This window comes from Syngnathus scovelli, chromosome 17 (assembly GCF_024217435.2).
Source record: "Syngnathus scovelli strain Florida chromosome 17, RoL_Ssco_1.2, whole genome shotgun sequence".
In the NCBI taxonomy this organism is placed as follows: domain Eukaryota; kingdom Metazoa; phylum Chordata; class Actinopteri; order Syngnathiformes; family Syngnathidae; genus Syngnathus; species Syngnathus scovelli.
The window spans coordinates 7,688,598-7,708,293 of record NC_090863.1 but is presented as its reverse complement, the minus strand read 5'-3'; the positions used below and the strand labels follow the sequence as shown (position 1 = coordinate 7,708,293).

The 19,696-nt window shown below is 40.4% G+C and overlaps 2 protein-coding genes across 4 annotated transcripts; one reads left to right on the top strand and one right to left on the bottom strand.

The window, feature by feature from the left end:
* The first annotated feature begins 87 nt into the window (after window positions 1–87).
* On the top strand, window positions 88–9,950 carry LOC125984971 (uncharacterized). Of its 3 annotated transcripts, none has more exons than XM_049747344.2 (4): window positions 88–247; window positions 6,343–6,421; window positions 7,635–8,862; window positions 8,950–9,950. In XM_049747344.2, the coding sequence occupies exons 3-4, from the start codon at window positions 8,658–8,660 to the stop codon at window positions 9,183–9,185; spliced, it is 441 nt and encodes a 146-aa protein (XP_049603301.1). In that variant the 5' UTR covers window positions 88–247; window positions 6,343–6,421; window positions 7,635–8,657; the 3' UTR covers window positions 9,186–9,950. The 3 variants fall into 3 exon arrangements, with proteins under 3 accessions (XP_049603301.1, XP_049603300.1, XP_049603299.1); XM_049747343.2 differs by lacking the exon at window positions 88–247 and adding an exon at window positions 5,302–5,730; XM_049747342.2 differs by lacking the exon at window positions 88–247 and adding an exon at window positions 5,845–6,266.
* Window positions 839–4,690, bottom strand: tm6sf2a (transmembrane 6 superfamily member 2a). The gene is made up of 10 exons (XM_049747312.2): window positions 4,415–4,690; window positions 2,909–3,015; window positions 2,739–2,836; window positions 2,569–2,672; window positions 2,418–2,500; window positions 2,067–2,191; window positions 1,888–1,989; window positions 1,721–1,813; window positions 1,546–1,665; window positions 839–1,474 (listed from the first exon to the last, which is right to left on the bottom strand). Exons 1-10 carry the CDS (start codon window positions 4,504–4,506, stop codon window positions 1,265–1,267), a joined length of 1,134 nt encoding a protein of 377 aa, XP_049603269.1. The 5' UTR covers window positions 4,507–4,690; the 3' UTR covers window positions 839–1,264.
* Window positions 9,951–19,696: the final 9,746 nt, after the last annotated feature.

Genomic DNA, 19,696 nt, shown 5'->3' with positions numbered 1-19,696 from the left:
GAGTGAAGCCGCGATAAACGAAACGCGAAGTAGCGAGGGATCACTGTACTAATTTAAAATGGCAATAATGTCACGTGATCAGTGTTGAGATTTACGGCGCAATGCAATGGCGGGGCGTTTGTTTGGGGGAAAGAGACCAAAATGAAGGAAATGATCATCATCGTACAATATTTCTTTGTACCTATACCGGGGCAAAACTAAACAGGAGCAGGCTTGGAGGATTTTAACTGAGGAATTGGCATACCTGGTATGTTTATACTTTTTTCTTCGTTCGTTTTTCACTTTACGAAGACGCAACATTGTTTACATTACCATATTGCGGATTGTCGGCCACTCTGCATTTAATTATTATTTTTTTTATTCTCTTGTTAGAGGAGTTTTGCCGTTAAAAAAAATAATGGAAAAGTGTGCAGTGTCCGGCTGATTTGAACAATTGTCTTCAAGTTGTGTGACGATTTATTTTATGCTTATTTTACATTGTTGAAAAAAAAACAAGTTAAATGAAGTACTGGTCTATGCGTTTCCACTGTGCAACTGCTCAAAAACCTGAATTCTTTGAACGTTTATAAGTAATGCAAATATTACTTTCCCTCGTAATTCCTTTACTAATCCAATTACTTTTTGGTAGAGTAACTGTAACTAATTATAAGTAATTGGGCCAACACTGCACGTGATAGTGTGACAGTGCACTTCCATACAGGGTTCACATCTTATCAGTTATAAAGGCCAGTAGCATGGAGCACTGTGACATCATCATTGGGTGAAAGATCAACTCAAAGCCAGTGTCAGTGTGTCACTATTGGACTACTAAATATTCCCAAAAACATAGTGAGCATACTTTAAAATGATAGTCAACTTTATTGTTCAATATTTGCAATTGTAAGTTACTTCTTTGGATTTGTGGCATGGTCTTGTTTTTAACATTTATCTTCTGGTCTGTGTTGTGATATTTTTTTTAAGGTACCTGAGATTACTGAATAAAAAGCAGTTGTTTAATTCAGTCAAATGCTGGTGGAGATTTAGATAGACAGGAAGTGGATGTTACGCATGAGTCACCTGAAAGCTGTGTTAGCTGGTCACAGTCCTCATTCCCATTAAGGACCTTCTTATCAGAGTCCAACAGTCCATATGGGGAGTGCTGCACGGGGCCACTCACTGCAGCATGATTGCCGCTTTCCTCCAGGTTTGGCCTTTGAATTCTTGTAGTGTTGCGAGAAGGTTTTCCATGAGGCAAAATGTGAAGCACCCTTGAATCCTGGGCTCTCTACTTTTTCTTCTTGTTGCTATTGCTTTGTCCTTTGGGAACTGGTTTCATGAAATAAGCAGGACTTTTGTGGCAGCGCAGAGCCAGCAGAGCGGGCACAACAGCGAGCACTACATTGAAGGTGATAACGGTCCATAATTTGTCTGCTGGGACTCGGTATGTGAAGGGGGTGCGGGAGTGTATAGATGCTCCAATGTGGCACCACTGGGCCTGGAAAGGAGAGGCAGATAGAGTGTAGGGTTTACCTTTAAAAATAAAACAGGGCGATTTAAAAATTTTACCTGGGCGGTGGCACCAGCAAAAAAGAGAGTCCAGTCCAGCATCCAGCCGCAGCCTGGTCTTATCAGACCATAGATGAGGATTGTTATCAGGGGCACAGCATAGAATAAATAGACCAGCATCTACAGGAAAAATAGATGAGAGGCGCTAGCTAACAGGATGCTCCTTTTGACTCACCATGACTCTAGGGAAACCCACAGGATCCTTAAGGTATGGCTCAAACTGATAAATGTATTTGAAGCAGAAATTTAGAGGACAATCCAGAACCACCTGAAAAAAAGAAAGAGGACAGCTTTAGTTATTTTAATTTTTCAGATATTGGTTTTTTTTTCCGCTGTACTCACAAAGCCTCTAAAAACAGAGACGGCCACACCTCCAAGTAGCAACGCTACAAGCAGCAGGTCAAGAGGACGAGATAACAGACCTTTCTTTTGCTCGGCCATGATCTGGTCAACACAAATACTTTCAGAGGTGTCATCAATTATGACAGTTCAGCCCCTTCCCCTCTTTTATTTTAATTTACCTTGTCTGCCGTGACGATAGGCATCACTCTGGGCCTGCGAAAAAGGACGAAAGCTGCCCAGAAAGGTGCTAAAAAGAAGGGAACATTGCGCCAAAAAGCTGGATGGATGTTAGATCCGTATTTACCTAAAAAAAAAAAAAAAAAAATACATGATGAAAAGAACCTAATTAAGCACAAATAATAGAATTAAATATAATTTACAATACGATTAAAAATACAAGATGGAGTTTTATTTTTCCTCAACACTAGTCCACCACTGACCAGAATAGCTGATGCTAGCAATGCTAATCTTTTTTTGATCCCAAAAGTTTAGTTCATATCATTTACGTTTCCAATTATATATAAACTCACCGACAACCACTCCTGGAATGTGAACAAGTTGATGCATGATGGAGGAACCGACCCAAAGCAGTGCCAGACTGCGGTAAGATTTTCTGCAGGAACCAAAACAACATAAATACAGACCAAAAAAAAAAAAAAATCACATTAAGCCTCAGTTTACCCTCTAAACATGCGGTGGATGATGATTAGGAAGAGACTAAAATGAACGACCCCTTCCCAGTATGACATCATCACAGCATAGGCAGTACTCAAGTGAGGTTCACCCTGGACAAACCGCAACAAATTTTTAGATGGAATATAAATCTTTGAGGGCAGTCTATCAAATGTTACCATCTTGAGGTAGAAGCCCATGAAGCCCGATATGAAGCCGTCTTGCTCCAGTGCATGAGTCAGCCCCACCAGGGAAGTAAAGGAAAACTCTGCAAACACTGGACACACAAAAAAGGCACACGTCTGTAAAAACAGATTTCATTTATTATAATGTCACGGCTGCTCGCTACCATAAAATAAAGGATCCACCGTCGTTTTGCGTTGTACAGTTAAGAGGGAGAGGAGGAGAAGAACACCTCCCAGAACGGCCATTCCAATTCCCAGGATGAGCAGAGGCCTGCAGGAAGAAATGATGAATGCCTTTGTTTTGAGTCTTAAAACTACATGAAAGGAGACTTAACGCATTATTATTCAACTTCATTCCAGAAGATGATGGAAACCTGCCCTCAAGGTGTTATCTTTGATTTTTTTTTTTTTTTTAATACATAATCACAAAATCCACCTTTAAACAAACAGAAAGATGAAAAAGTTGTTTTAGCACATCTCAGTCATCTCAGGTGAAGAAGTTGCTGACTTTATATCCTCACAAAGTAAAATCAGGCTCAACTCCCTCATCACCTGCTGGTTAACTTTTACAGGAAGACAACTTAAGCTGTGCACAGTGTGGTTCGCCAGTTACAGTGATGAGGGCAGGGCTGGCCTGCAGAGAGAACCTTGGGGCTACATTTGCAGAATATAAAGAAAGGCTAGAAACATCCCGCTCTGATCCCCGTACACCTTGAACATTCACTGTTCCCTCCCATGCAGAGCAAAAAGACTAGCAGAGTAGTCGACAATTTATTTTTTCCTCCAGGCTGTCAGTCATTGCAGCAATTCCATACTTTCGCCGTCATTATTTTTAAATGTGTGTGGATTGCTCCAAATGTGTTTTGTTAGTTAAACCCTAATAAGTTTTGTTCTGACCACCAAATGGAAATAAGGAAAATTACTGATATCATTGTTGGGCTTGTGAGGATGAGTTTGAAATATTCTTGGTTAAAGAAGTCCCATTGCGACATTAAATTAAATCTTTAGTCACGTTGGTCAGCACTACTGATTCTAAAGCATAGGTGTCAAACTCAAGGCCCAGGGGCCAAATACGGCCCATGAAATCATTTTCTGTGGCCCGCGAAGACAAATTGTGCATTGACTTTCCTAACATTACAAATTGTCTTCACTTGTAAAAAAAAAAAAAAATAGAAAAAATCCTTGGATTTTTTTTTTACTAGTCTCTGATTTCAAAGTCATTCATCAGTTTGTTGTGTAGCCTATAATGTATATAATACGAGACATTCATAAATTTATTTGGGTTGACAGTCATAACGGCCCTCCGAGGGAAACTATGACTACGATGGGGCCTGCGACAAAAATTTCTTTGACAACCCTGTAATCTAAAGGCTCCGGGGCAGATTAATTTAGCATGGCAACACATGGAGGCTAAATTCTGATTGGACAAAAAGATTGAACATTCACATACGCGTACTGAAAACAACCCAGTCAAGAGAAACACTATAAAATGAAGAGAATAGGATACTGGGATTAAATAAATGCAATTTCATGGGTCAAATAATGGAATTTAGGTTATAAATACATCTCAGTGCTTCCGAAAGGAGGTGATATTAAATCACTGTGAAAGCTCATCAAGAAAATTGCAAGCCAAATGTAGAGTGAAACCATTTCAGTGTGAACACACTTACTCGTGGAGTGCAGGGACATTGTTCATTGTGTACAAAACTGCAGGAGCCAGCAGGGAGAGGCCCAATACGCACACTTCTTCGGGAAGCCTCATGGTCCAACGTTCAGCTCTTTGGAGACAGGAGAGAGTCCAGACAAAAAATATCCTCCAGTTGCTAACCTAATGTCGCACGAGTGGAGCCATGCTTCTGCCCGGTGTGGTCTGTTTTTGATCAGTGATAAATCAACATCAGCAGGTCTCCACCTTCCCTGCAGGTCTCAAAGTCCAGTTTAGGCAGTGATTGAGGCTCAAATTTAATTGTGTGTTTTTTTAAGAACGTTGGATGGCACATGTTGATACCAAAATAATCCCATTTTCACTTCAAAGTGTTTTTTTTTTTTTTTGCGTGGATTTTATCTTTCACTTCAAGTAACTTGCAGTTATTTCGTCAAACAGTTCCAATTGGATAATTTAGACAACACTGCCGTCTAGCGGACACGGGTGCTCATGTCAACTAATCATTTAGTGGTTCTCAAAACTGTGTATTAGTGCTATTTACGGATAAGTTATAATTTTATGTTCTATAAAAACATACAGTGATGACAATCGAATAGAATCCAATCATTTTTCTTAACCTTGACACAAGCCATCTGTTGTGTTTTCTATAAAATCAACAATTTCCCTGTAGGCTATTTCCATTCTTGATTAGATTCTGGATTACAGATATGGATAAGCAAGATCTCAAGAAATCTTTGCTCAGTCCCCCACATTTTTTTCAATGATGCAATGCATTATGCAACATCTTCTTGTTAAACATTTCCAAAGCAGGCCGTCATCTAATGCAACTTATCTTCTGCAACAAAGCGGCTGAAGAGGATTAATCTCATATTGCCACAAGGAACTTAATGGCCAGTGGGAGTGGAGAGGGGTGGAGTGGCAGAGTAGAAAAACAAGACAGTCAAGCATTGGCCCCTCACAACACACACAGACACGTTTCTGAAGTGCGCTCATTTTTCACGTTTCTTCCATCATGCTGCATCCTCTAGTCATCGGCATTATGACCGTCAACACCTCTCTCACTGTCATCTACTGGGCCTTCCTCCTGGGTGATGTCTACTTCAAGTGGATGACAGAGCCGGAGGACAAGCCCAAGAAGATCGTCACCCCTGCCTGAGGCGCCAACATGAGTCCAACTGACACAAGTGTTGTCTAGGACTATAGTCAACTTTTAGAGTTTTTTTTTTTTTTTTGGAGTCTTCTTTTAGATTTTTATTTTCTAGAGAATGTTCCAGGTTCATTGTAAGCAACAGGGAGCAAGGAAGGAGTCAATGAAAAAAGGTATGTATCATTGCTGTTGAAGGGAACATTTGAATATTCAAGATGAATACTTTTTAGGAAGTAAAAAAATGTATATATATGTTAAAAGTCAACAAGTGATTTGGGGACGGATCAATCGTATTGATTTATGAATAAAGTATTTAATTGAGTGTATTTAGTCCATGTCTAATATACTGAACATAACCAAGCTTCCAATCTGCTGACTCAGGTAAAAGGCGCTGACATGCAAAGAAAATCCTAATCAAGGATTACAAAAGGGAGCACCTTGACCGTTCCGCCCAACCTTCCGAACAGAAATTTTAAGACAGCAACGCTTTGACATCTCACTCAACATGAGCGACTTCTTCTGCGGTCTGCACCCGTTCGCCTTGTTCATTCTCTTTGCAAACGTCGCCGTCATCATCCTGGAATGGCACTTTATCATCACTCGCTTTGTCCAACTTAACTTACCGCGGGAAGAAAATAAAACAAAGCCTTAGAGGAGGAATATGAAGGACTTCTGGATTACCCCGTCAGACTTTTTGTTTACATTGATGGTTCGTTTGTGCTAAATGGGGCAAGGGTATCACTTGATGGAGGGTTCATTTGAACTTTTTTGTGGTTCCTTTTCAGATGCACTTGCCACCCACTACTTTAGAAGATCCTTTGTTGAAGGAAAAGATCTGAGAAGGCAACAAATCTTCATTTCCAGGTGGGTAAACTTAATTTTAAGTAGAGTAGAAAAAAATTGACATTTACATTCTCATTATTTACATTGGCTAGCTGCTTTAAGAGAAGATGGAAGAAAACAATTGATTAAATATCAGAAACATTTGGAGCAGATTACAGAAATTGATGTATTGTGGTTTAAATTCCACAAAAGGCTTTTGACTCATTCACTTAATGCATTTTGTGTATCGCTTATACTCATTAGGGTCGCAACCACTGCCGGAGCTAAGGGGGGGCTCTGGGGGGGATCCTTTTAATATATGTTCTGTATCACATTGACGTACATATGCAGAGTGGTCCTAAGTATTACCATCCACCTCATATCTGTAATCCCTCTGCAGATGGAATGCTGATATTGCCAATCCTATTAACTCCACCCTATATTTACCTCTGTCCTGACTCACGTTCCTTACGCTCTACCATATTCAGTGAAAGTCTTAGGAAAGGAAATCAAAGTAGGGATTTGAGTCTAGACTACGATTAAAATGAAAGATATTTACATCTCTTTACATTTTGAGATTATCGTTCCTTCACGTTCCCATCTGTCCATCCTATCTATCGCTCCTAAGAAATCATCACTCACAAAGTCTGACTTGGACTTTTGCTTTAAAGAGATCATCCATTTGTTCAAAACAGCTGAACGCTGTCCCTGAACGCCTCACAGGGAGCTTTGCTGTGGAATTTACCACAAGTGGTGTCTGAACACCGGCGGCTTCTTCAGATGTCTCCAGCAAAGAATGACTTGGACTATAACCCCCCAGCAAGAGATGCCATAACTCTGCCACGCAATGTAGTCTTCGTCCTCATCGGGGTGGTCTTGGTTCTCGTGGCTACCTATGCCATAGTGGGACACCTGATAAAAGATCTCATGCACGATCTTGCAGGTAACCTGAGGCAGAAAGAACCCATTCATCACTTCCTGGTGCTTTGTCTCAGAACCAGTGTTTGGACCCAGAACTTCCCTGAGGCTGGATTGATGTTTTGACCCAGTTTTATCCTCCCGTGATGGTTTACAGATATCAATCTACCCTAAAACAATCTTCCCCTCGTCATGGAAGTGAACCAAAATAAGCGAGCTTTGCATCAGTGATGACATCAGGAGCCTCTACTGAGTGGTCGACGGATGGATGCTCTATCCATCTCAATTAGTGTCCAAGTAACGATTAACCAATTTATCACACTGTTCTTCCTCTCAGACTGGATTCTTGGCCCCAAACCAGTGGAGGATCATTATGAGCTAGACAGAACAACAATAGAAGAAAAAGTTCGACTGAGTGGTCACCAGATGGAGAGAGATGACGTGAAAATGGAGAGAGAGAAAGAAGGGACATTGCCAGGATCCAAAGTTCCATCCGATCCTTCTTCTCCGAGAAGAAGCAACCTCCCTTCATTGAGAGAAAAAAAAGAACCTCAAATGGATTGACGATCAAATGCCCCTTGAGCCCTTACGTCAAATCCCTTTAGGTCCTTTGACGATGTCATCTCATCTGTTTGTCAATCGACCGCAGTCTCTGTAGTGACGCTTAGGTAAATGCTTTTGTTGTCTTCTTTCATTGACACATATTGACGACAAAGCTCTTGTGATGACACCTTAATAATGGAATCTGGAGTTTATGGTTAATCGTTTTATTTTGCACCTTAATCACAAGAACAAATTAATTCAACTGAAATTAATGTTGGATGTAGAAAGATAAATATATTTACATTGTATTGAATACAATTTCCATGGTCCTGTCAAACGAAGCTTTTTTTTTTCCTTCCAGTAAACAATTTAACAATACAAGTTGTCTCGTCTTCTCTCATTAATCCATCTTACCTTCCTACGCACATGTAATACCTGCACTGCTCAGCTATTGTGAGCCTAAGGATTACTCAACATCAGGATTATTAAACATTGAATGGATGAAGATATTTTCACTACTGAAAAATCTAAGAAAGTATAGTTGCGTTATCTAATAAATTTAATCTTAATTGTTGTGTTTGGGTGGCTGTGTTATTATTGTAGAAAAAAAGTGCGACACAAGTAACACACATATATGCACTGCAACCGTGTCATAATAAAAAATGACCATCTAACCTTGAGCACCTCAAGCTGCTCTAATCTCTTTCCCATGAGCTCGGCTCAACATGCTCACACTGACAGTGCTGAGTTTTCTTTCCAAACTCAGCACCGCAATCTAGGTCCTCACTGAAGCCGCCTCGTGAAGTTCTCAAGATCCATGGAAGTGCCGGTGGACAACTTAAAGATCCGTTATAAAGAGGACGACGGGACGGTGTTGTTTGAGAGCTACATACCTCCTTCCAGGGATGCTATCCACCTGCCGACCTATGTGGTCTATCTCCTCATAGCCATATTCATCGTGCTGGGGGTTCTCTACGCTATCATCGGCCACCTCATCAAGGATCTCATACATGACTTTGCAGGTGTGTGGCTATGGATTATTCACAACCTTTAGTGAGCCAGTCATGTTAATTTTTTTAGAAGAACTGAATTCTCTACATGTTTTCCAGACTGGCTCTTGGGGGAGCAGCCTGAACAAGTAGTGGTCAACTATTGTGAAGCCAAAGACAAATTTGTGGCCGACTGGTGTCCAGAGACCACGCCAGAGCTGCAGGAGATGGCCCGAGCTGAGGAGAACAGGATGGCCGAAAAGGACTTCATGAAGTCGCCGCCTATCTGGATCATCTCCAAGGAGCCTCGAGGGACCAGGACAGGACCCCGAGTGGTCTTTGGGAAGAGGAGTTGAAAAAATGTGGACTCAGAGACTAGCTTTATAATAACATGACCCAGTAGTAGATGTTCCTGATGATAGGAGGACATCTAGTGTTTATTATAGGAAGTGCAATGCATTTGCATTGGGAGAATCTATATATGAAGCAATATTTATATATCATTTATTTGATCGTACAGCGGTTTCTTTTTACAGTAGAACCAAATGTATAATTCTGAGACACAATTTTGTACACAACTGCAAACAACAATACTAAATTAATTAAATACATGTCAGTAAAATAATGTGCTTCTTTGTTTGATACAATTCTTGCATTAAATCTCATTTATTTGTGCAGGAGTACAATTAGAAGAAGCCAACAAAATCTTCTGTGATGGCGAATGACTTTTGTTCCACTTCTTTCACTCTCCTGAATGTTCTTTGAGTCCATTCATCATTTTAAACAATGTCCCTATAGGCGAGATTGTGGTAATAGATTAGATTACTTTGTCCTTGTTAAAAGTATCATCTTAATCCCATTTCTTTAACGAACTTCAAACTGTGCTCTAATCTTATTAACTGTTGCTCCCACCAAAAAGTCTGAACTCTGCTGAAAGCTGCGCTTGTAAAGCGCAGTTAAAAAAAAAAAAAAACATACTGTAGCTTGCCATGACTTCTGCTTGCCAGAATCTGAGCTGGATTGTTTATTTAAGGAGCAGGCATGCGGCTGGAGCACAAGTTACTCATTTTATCCCTAGCTTAAGCTGTTCTGTGCCTCAGTCAGGCTACATTTTATGGCTTACTTTGAAAAACTGTGGCTGCCATTTATTCATTATCCTTGCTATGGTGCCAGCAGCATTAGTACCGTTATTGGCAACATCATGAATATGCAATAAATGTTTTTTCTATATTGTTGCAAGTAGGAACCCAAATGTCCATCTCATGCTCATTCTGCTGCAATAGACAAGCTCTTCTGCAGAGTGCTCTCTCTTTTGTGTCACGTTTTCTGCTCCACGGAGGGCGCACGCACACGCACGCACGCACGCACGCACGCACACGCCCCCTCCTTCCCCTCCTCCTCTTGCAGACACACGCCACACTGCTCCCTCACAGCTATGAAAAGATAACCGTGGCTGAAGAAGACGCTGTGCTTTAAAGGAGACATGGATCCACATTGATTGCGAAGGAATTTCTGTATTTGTATGGATCGGAGTCCATCGCTGATGTGGGGCGAGTGTAAGAGGTGAGGTGCTTGTATTTATACTATTATTATTTTATTTGTTTTCAAGATAATGCTGCGCAAATGGGGGGGGAAAGGCAGTGCGTGAACGCAGCATGACAATTAGCCAAGATTTATCACATAAGCATGCGACATGTATGGTTAAAGCTAATTGTCCTTAAAAGCGCAGGCCCAGCGGCAACCATTTGCATATTCGTCATTTTTTTTTCTTCTGTCAGGTCAATATTGAAAATAGAAGTGTTATTGGTGACCCGTTTTGATTAGGAAAAAAGTGATGGTGGGAAAACACAACGTTATAAATGTCATATAAGATATAGGAAAGGATCCACGATGCTGAGCATGTAAATTCTTAACATACTGCAGTGTGGCACATTTAAAAAAAAAAACAATAGTGGTGTTTCATTGCGATTGTCTGGTTTGAGCACAGCAATGTGGGGATGTGAATTAGTCTGCTCAACTTTAAGCTCTGGCATGCTGCAACTTGTCTTGTCGTTTTCAGCTGTTTTTAGGAATGTGCCATATATGGATGGGTGCATGAGCAATTGGGAGCTTTAGGCCTGCCTGGATGGGTAGTATGCCAGGGTCGTGCTGCTTTCATTTTGGTTTATTTTTAGCACAATGCTAGCAGGCTAGTTAGCACAGTTGCAGTATTGATTTATTTGCAGGCTGCATTGCTTCTCCAATCCCTCCAAATGTTCCCTGCTGGGTGTACTTTATGTGCTAATCAATGGCTGTGCCCAGTAACCCATTTCTTCTCAGGGGTGCAAAGGTCATGCCCTGAAAAGACTGATCTCGAGGTTTTTTTTCTTGGTTTTTTTTTGTGGTAGTAGTACGGATTCACACTTGATGAGTCCCAAATTTAAAGTCTTGACTTAGAAAAATACAATACACCAATTAAGACAACTATTATTCGGTGTTTCTATATAGTACCTGACAGAACACTTCAAACACATGAAGAGGTCAAGACATTTGAGGTATTTGATCTTATGATAAAAACACAGCTCTAAAGTGAAAGTCATTCCAGGTCATAAAGTATCATCCACCTCATAAAGCGGATTGAGAAGATACACAGACGTGCCGTGCTATTATCTGGGCAAAAGGTGTCTTTTTTTGAAGGATTATACAACAGTCTGTATTGATTTTTTGTTTACTAAATAATGCCATTGATATTTCTTCATATTGTCGATGATTTAAGTATTAATCTACAATCCAGGATTTCGTCAATACAATGTATTTTTCTGCACAGTGCTGTGGAGGAGGAAGCATCATCCAAAGTCACAGGCATCGTGACAGGTAGGCCGAACATGCAATTTTTATATGGACCGCAAAGCGTATTTATTTTTTTCCTAACTGTAACTTGTGTGTAGATGTGTGTCGAGACGACGCAGACAACACTCCTCCTCTTCAGCCTCATACTGTAAAGCAATTTGAACAGGTATATATCGATATATTCCTTAAATATTGCATTTTTTTTCCGGTCCCTTAACCCTGTTGGCAGTTATTTGTTGTGATCCGGGTAAGTTTGCTCTTTGTTGCTATCTTGTGGTCAAATGCGTGATTACAGGTCCAGCCATACAGTATACAATTTTACTATTTTAGGAAAGTTGAATTGGAGTTGTGTGTTTTCATTGTCATATTTGTGAAGGCCAGCAAAATAACATATTCATACAGTGTACTTGTGTTTGGCAGCTGGCGTTATACTCAGAGCTTTACATAATAATTTTGGTGTGTGCATCAAAGGTTGTTGTTTGGCACAATTTTATTTTTTTTCCCGATTGTGACTTCACATTTGAACAAAAGATATGTGAACACAAAAGTGAACGTTTCATTCGTTAATCCACCACATGATGTCATCCGAAATCTGTGCAGACGCTAACTTTGCTGTCTGACCCATTTTACTCTGAATTATTGATCATTAGCTTGTAATGGGACACTTTAATGGACATGCTCAGTGATCACATCCGAAACAGGAAGTAGTGACGTATCCTCGCGTGTTTAAATAACCCTTTTCCGGATCACTATTAGTCATAACTGAATCTTATTTTATATCAGACTAGAGATTCAGTAGAAAATTGATTTTGTTAAAATTGTTGATGTGTCTTCTTTAAGGAAAGTGAGGGAGTGGGAGTTTAAGATCAGGGGATGTTTGAGAATAATTGTCATTTATTTGTATATGTGAATCCCTTTGAGACTTGTTTGTGATTTAGGGCTGTATAAATAAACTTGACTTGACTTGGATTGAGGAAGCTCAGTCCCCACTATACCTTTATTTCAATATGATATTTGTTCTCGTGTGTGTCAATGTCAGCTGCTGGTTTTTGCGGGAGGGTGAGACTTCCCATCATATCACAAGTGTCTGCAAACCCAGCGAGTCTCCCCCTCTCCTCACCCCTTTCCCCCTCCCCTCCACTTCTACCCAATTCCCTTGGCAGTCTGAGATTCCAGGGATGTGCGCTCCTGTAAAATAAGCCCGAATGCCATCCCCTCGCTCCCAGATCACACCATGGAGCTGACACGGGTGCATCTATGACCGCTCGGGCCGCACAGATGCTCTCTCGTAGTCTCTGTGTGTGTTATTTATTCGTTTAAAAGTGTGTGATTTTTATCAATGGGGTGTCAGAGGCCCGACAGGGGCGGCATTTGTCAGGACGACCTGCTCGCAAGAGAGGCACACGTCCTTTGAACATGCCGTGACACGGAGAAGGACTTTTAAAATTATTTTTGACCTGTAACGGACATGTCAAGCCGTGTCGGCGCTTTTTGACGGTCATGTCTAACGGCTACCGCACTTTGTCACAGCACCTGAGCGACCTGAAGAAGGAGAACTTCAGCCTCAAGCTACGCATCTACTTCCTGGAGGAGAGAATTCAGCAGAAGTACGAGGAGAGCAGTGAAGATGTCTATCGAACGGTGAGTATGGAAATGTACCTTGTTCTGCTGTTGAGATTGTCACACAAAAAAATAAGAAAAAAACGTTGGTGGGATCAATTTCCAGTTTGTTAGCTCAGCTGACCTGCTCATCAATACCTGTGTTGTTTTTCGGAATGTTGTTATTGTGAACAATGTTAAGGTTTCATTTGATTGCATTTTTACAAGGAGTGGTAACAGGTTTATTTTTTATGCAAATTTCTGTCAAGGTACATTTTACTGTGGGAAATATGGAGGCGCTGTGCCAATAGCCTTAGTTTGTTGTTCAGTAATAAATTAAACGAAATTCAGGTATGAAAGATTGTTTGGTCTTGAGAGGTGTGTGTTGCAACAGTGTTTTTTTTTTTTTTTTTTTATACTTTGGTTGTGTACATGTACCCCTTTAATGAATCAATAACCTTCCGGATTTATGAATGAATATCCTTTTGGATCAATAAAGAATCTAATGACCTAGCTATTTGCGATGACCAACACATTTTTTTTTTCTTCAGCTAAATTGCAACTGGTATTTTTCTGGCTGCTTAGATCAACATGAATAAATTTAATATGAGGTTTGCTTAATGAGAAACACAAATTTCAGTTTAGGGTTTTTTGTTTCGCTTTTGTCTGCAGCGTCATTAGGTTGCGTAGGTGTACCTAATGATGTGTCCTAATGTCCTATCTCATGAATCTCCGAATGAAATCTTTTCTGGATCAATGCAATGTGCTATTATACACTGTATGGATGATATGGATGATTTTTTGTTGTTGTGGCGTGTCTTCGCAATGTTTTAAGTACTTCTGCTTAATTACCGTAAATTTCGGACTATAAGCCGAGTTTTAGCTGGTTCGAAAATCACGGTATATCATTATTTCCCATGATTATCTTAATTATATCCTTATTTCTCAAGATTATTTTAGAAAATGGAAAATGTCTTTTAGATTCAGCCTTGAGTCTTTCCCTATGAGTGCATACCAGATTGAATGTCAATTTGAATCTTTTTATCTTCACACTTTAATCGCTTAGTGATTGGCAGCTAAGCTGCTCTGTGTTGTTGCTGGTGATAGGACGTCAAGAGCGAGGGCCGGCTGCCCACTGTCTAAACATTTCCGTGAAACCCAGCACAGCCTAGGTGGTACATAGCGATCCCTCTGGAAGCTTTGATACGCTATTTTTAACCTGAGTAAAATGCACATGCATGCAAGTCAGTCTGATAGGAGACATTGTGTGTTTGTCTTATTGATTTGACGACCTGTGAGCAAAATAGTCGTTAGCGTCCTCTTGCAAAATCCATCTCTGTGAGAATTTTGCTAGCATTTTGTGAGTGTACTCTCGTCACTCTGTGCCTGTTTTATTCGAGGAGTTTGTTGCTGAGGGCTGAATGGCCAACAGGGGCTAAAATAGCAGGTGTACCCTGATGCTTGTCTATATATAGAGCTGTTTTGAAGGCTCGAGCCGTGATGTTGACACACGGTACACAAAATACACATTCCTCTCATCAGCGTGTTACATTAGTCATCGTCAGTGCTGAGGTGACTCATTATATAATAGGAATATTAGTAATTATCTTGTGATGATGATTTAGACACGCCTAACTGAGAATTCCCCCCCAAAATTTCAGAATGACGTGTTGAATCTTATAAAAGTTGGGTCACTCTCAAGATGCTACTGAATTTGTAATTATTATTATATTGTATTATTTTATATTGTATGTTACATAATATATATAATATTATATGTCTTACTTAGCAAGAGACCAAGTCAATTTATTATAAAGTCAGTTTCCACTCAGATGATAAAATAAATGACTGGTGGTGTTTTATTAGCTTAGCAAGAATGTTGTGACGTATGAGGCCACTGTCTTGGCTTGACTTTTTGCTCTCCTGTACATTCTTGCATACTCGACTTCTGGAGCATATTCCATACTGATGACATCACGCCCACTCCTTTTTTTAGTTTAGCCTTGCTAGACCAGCACCACCTAGTGTTCAAAATAGTAAGCTTGATGTATTTGCGTCGGGCCGGTAAAAACCGAGCTGCGGGCTGGATATGGCCCGTGGGGCAGACTTTGGACACCATTGGTGTGCAGAAACACACTATAGCAAGTAAATAGACTGAAGACTTTAACCTTTGCCCACCAGAGGCTGCTCTAAATATAGCAACTTTGAAGGTTCTGAATTGATGACACAAAACACCAACAAGATCGGTTTCACTCTGCAGATGAAGAGATTAGGAAGTGATCTCAAGCCAGCTTTAGGTAGCCAACCTTAGATTTAGAAGATTTACAGATATGGTCACATGCTAATGCTAAATAATGCTAAAATACATATGAGATTCAACAACAAACTGTATAATAATCCAGTAAATAATTCCCAATAAAAGTTTAATGAATAGAATTGGCAGCTTTGTGTTTGTTTGTTGCAGAACATCGAGCTGAAGGTGGAAGTAGAGAGCTTGAAGCAGGAGCTCCAAGAAAAACAGCAGCTTCTGGACAAAGCTCTGTAAGTTCACACTCATGCAGTTTACAGGAATGGAATATATTTCATATTAAGTAAAGAATTTGTACATTAAAGGGAATCAATTCATTTTAATTTAAATAATACTAATAATAATTTTGCACAGATGGTTATGCTCCATATTGGTCATGTATGCTCAGTGAGTGAAGACCATCCATTCAACATATGAGATGTAGGCATTACTCAGACGGGTTGAAAATATCCAAGTTATCCGAGCTGTCGCATGTGCTGGAGTGAGCCAAGTATGAATGCAGACAAAGTTCCAGATTGGGACGCAGTGGCGACATTGTGGCGTGTGCCATTCTGGGAGTGGGAATTCTGGGAGCGTTGCAATGACGGACAACGTGAGGTAAACAGATGCTCGCACCCCGTTGCGTTTGTGGGCAAACATGAGATATAAAAATAAAAACATGTGTCAGGGTTGGGTATATCTTGGCATAACCCAACACAATCAAAGCGATGGCTTGACTTTATTAATATTAGCTCAGCTATAAGTGGAGTGGCGTTGGCTCGCCCTTTTAAAACGAATGATGTCATCATAAAACTAAAACTTCCATCATGCCCACGTTGACATATGCGGCCTTCGAAATGACAATCCCGTCTTTATCTTTTGACAGCACAACAGCAGAGTGCTTGACCAACAACAATGAGGAAGAGGTGCAGAGACGCTGTCACGAGAGGCAGCAGGAGATCGAACAAATGCAGCAAGTGCTCGAGACCAAGATACAGTTCTTGCAGGAAGTCAGTTAGCGTCCTCACAACGCCATCGCATATGACAGTTCTATTCACCCAGCGGCTCCTTCTGCGTGTACATTTCTTTTTTCTAGAAGGCCCAGTTAGCACGCAATGAGGCAGTAAGGTCTGTCTCTTTAACTGGGTCACACTCCCACAATTGCAACCTTTCCCAAGATGCCACTATGGAAGACACCGCTGTGGATGAGAGGCCTCACAATGTCAACGCCAATAAAGACAGGTAAAAAGAAAAGGAAGACATTCATGGGGGTATCGTAGAGGCTTGAAATTCTTACTTGACAGTGAGGAAAACATGACATACGTCAAATTCTTAAGTCCTATGGGGTCCAGACATATTTCGGGGGGGAGGCGGTGCCCCATGGCCCCCCTCTAGCTCTGCCATTGTTCCCCAGATACTATTCTGGATAGAGCTAAACAATTGTTTTCTTATGTAATATTTTAATTTCTTTCAATTCATATCCAAGTCTGGAAGACTTTGAGACCTTCCATTATCATCTAGTAAAGTATTTTAGATTTTTTTTGTAGTGTCTTGTAAACATCCTGAATAAAAACGATGCCTCTGTGTGTGTTCAGAATTATCGAGGAGCTGACAAAAGAGCTTCATTCTAAGGAGGCCCTCATCACAGAGCTGAGCGGTGAAAGGACGACTCTCGCACATCGGGTTGGGGAGCTGGAGGGCCAGGTTCACGAGCTGTCGTCTTCTCTACTCCAGAAGGACAAAGATGTGGAGGTAGCTTTTAAAACACTCATGTACACTATTAACACGACAAACTGCGTCAATCCTTTAAGATACCAAGAACACGTCACAAATATTGTCACGAACCTTCTAATGTTACCGCATTCCATGTCCACGGAATTTCTTCTCGACAGACTTGTCCAGTGGAAAGAAGCTCCTGAAGCAGCATATGTCACATTCCTCTGTCTAATTTAAACAGCTGATCATGTAGGCCAGAAGAGTTATTTCAGCACACGGAGAACTTTTTAAACAAACACACATTGACATAAACAGGTGGTCACAGATTACATATGTGTGGCTTTTATTCTAATTATTTTTTTAATTTCTGTGAAAATTCTTAAAGAAATGGGAGGATGCAATGTGGTCATTTCTATCCATGCATTTTTAATTATTGATGCTTGTCCATGAGATGCATACTTGAGCGTCATCTTCTCTTACATGCAGTTCTATCAGGAGGAACTTGGTCATGAGAGGCTGCGCATCGAACAGGAAATGCAGGTATGCCAAACTAATATGTACCAAAATAAGTGCAAGTAAAATGACTCCATTTCTTGATATTTGTAAGTAAACTAGTCTTTGCAGCAATAGACAATTCAGGATCTACTCGTTATTACAGCTTTATTATGTTGTCTCTCACACAATAATTTGTTTTCAAACTTGGAATTTAACTATCAAATCCATTTAGTGGGGTTTAATGCAAAATACCTGCCTAGTCAAATGTTCACATTTTAATACACGAGTGCAAGATCACTGCTAAAGATCATGCTGAAATTACCGTATTTTCCGGACTATAAGGCGCACCTAAAAACCTACAATTTTCTCAAAAGCCGACAGTGCGCCTTATAGTCCGGTGCGCCTTATATATGGACCAAATTCCTAAATTTAAACTGGCCCGAAGCATTGTGTCATGAAATCAATCATAAGTGGCCCGCTGGAGACTATGAATCATGAATCAAAAAGACTATGGATCATTATTTTGTGATTATAAAGTAATTTGTTGCATCTGAAATTGAAATAAAAAAGATAAAATGGAGAATGATTTGATTTGGATTAAAAATCTGACATGATGCATTAATGGTGCGCCTTATAGTCCAGTGTGCCTTATATAAGGACAAAGTTTGAAAACGGGCCATACATTGAAGGTGCGCCTTTTAGTCCGGTGCGCCTTATAGTCCGGAAAATGCGGTAGTCAACTTTAAAATGAGAACAGTTTGGTTGCGTATAACCAATTGTTACAATAGGGTCCAAAGTTTTTTGTTCTAACCTTGTCAATGTCAGCATGAGTTATATAAGTCCAACAGAGTAGAGAGTTCTGTTTACAGAGATAAAAAGGGTTCGTGTGTGTGTTTGTGTGTAAGCATTCCAATGTGGTGCCCTCTGTCATATGCATGCTGGCATCTCGCACTCTCGGAGTTCACCGACTCTGATTTCAGCCTGTCGATAGATCAGGTTGACTCCTGAAGCCCCCCCCCCCCCCCAAGTGAGCCAGACATACGCTGATATCGAGTTGATGTGCTTCCAGACTGACACTCACCACAAGAGCTCTTAATTTGTTCCCCAGACACCTCAGCCATTTAGATCCCAATCTATGGCAGAGAGGAGGGAGTATCGTGTGTATCACTTCTACTGTTGCCAGGCAAGAGAGACTGGACAGAACTATTAGTACATTATTTGGATTTACTTCTATGCAGCTGCTCCAATACAAATCCAAACAGATTTGATTATGTAACACCACAGCATTTACCCTTCAGATAATGAACTTGAGAAGGACATCGCATCAAATCTTCCCTGCAGGAGATTTAAGTTACTAAATTAACAGGACAAATGATTCCTCTGAGAATTTTTCCTGCATGCAAAAGTCACAGCATGACAGTGGTGTGACCATCTGCTTGAATGCCAGCCAAAACTGGCAAATGAATTACAGATTCCTGAGAAAGACCTTGTTGTTTGACTACTACACTCACATCGTTGTTGAAATATCTGCTCTAGGCAACAAGAAATACACAAACTGGTGATGAAATAATGGCTGACTGTCACAATACATTGCTGGCATTGATTGAATAATATTTTACATGACCCAATTAGGTGAAATTGGATAATTGGATAATTAACATGTTTGGATGCAAAGTCATTTTCGATGTTACTCTAAATTAAATATGAAAGTGATGTGCCCACTACCTCACTTTAATTTCACGTCATCGATGCAGTATTACAATTTAATGCAGACATTGCTGTGGGGAGTGATTTTTAAATTTCTAGAGCGTTACTAATGTTATTCGGGAGTTCACGCAAGTCAGTCAAGCGAGAAGAGCTCTGCTCACTGAGCAGGAGGAAGTCGCCCACACAAAGGGGAACACGCGCTGTCTATTTCCTGTTAACACGAAGACAGACAAA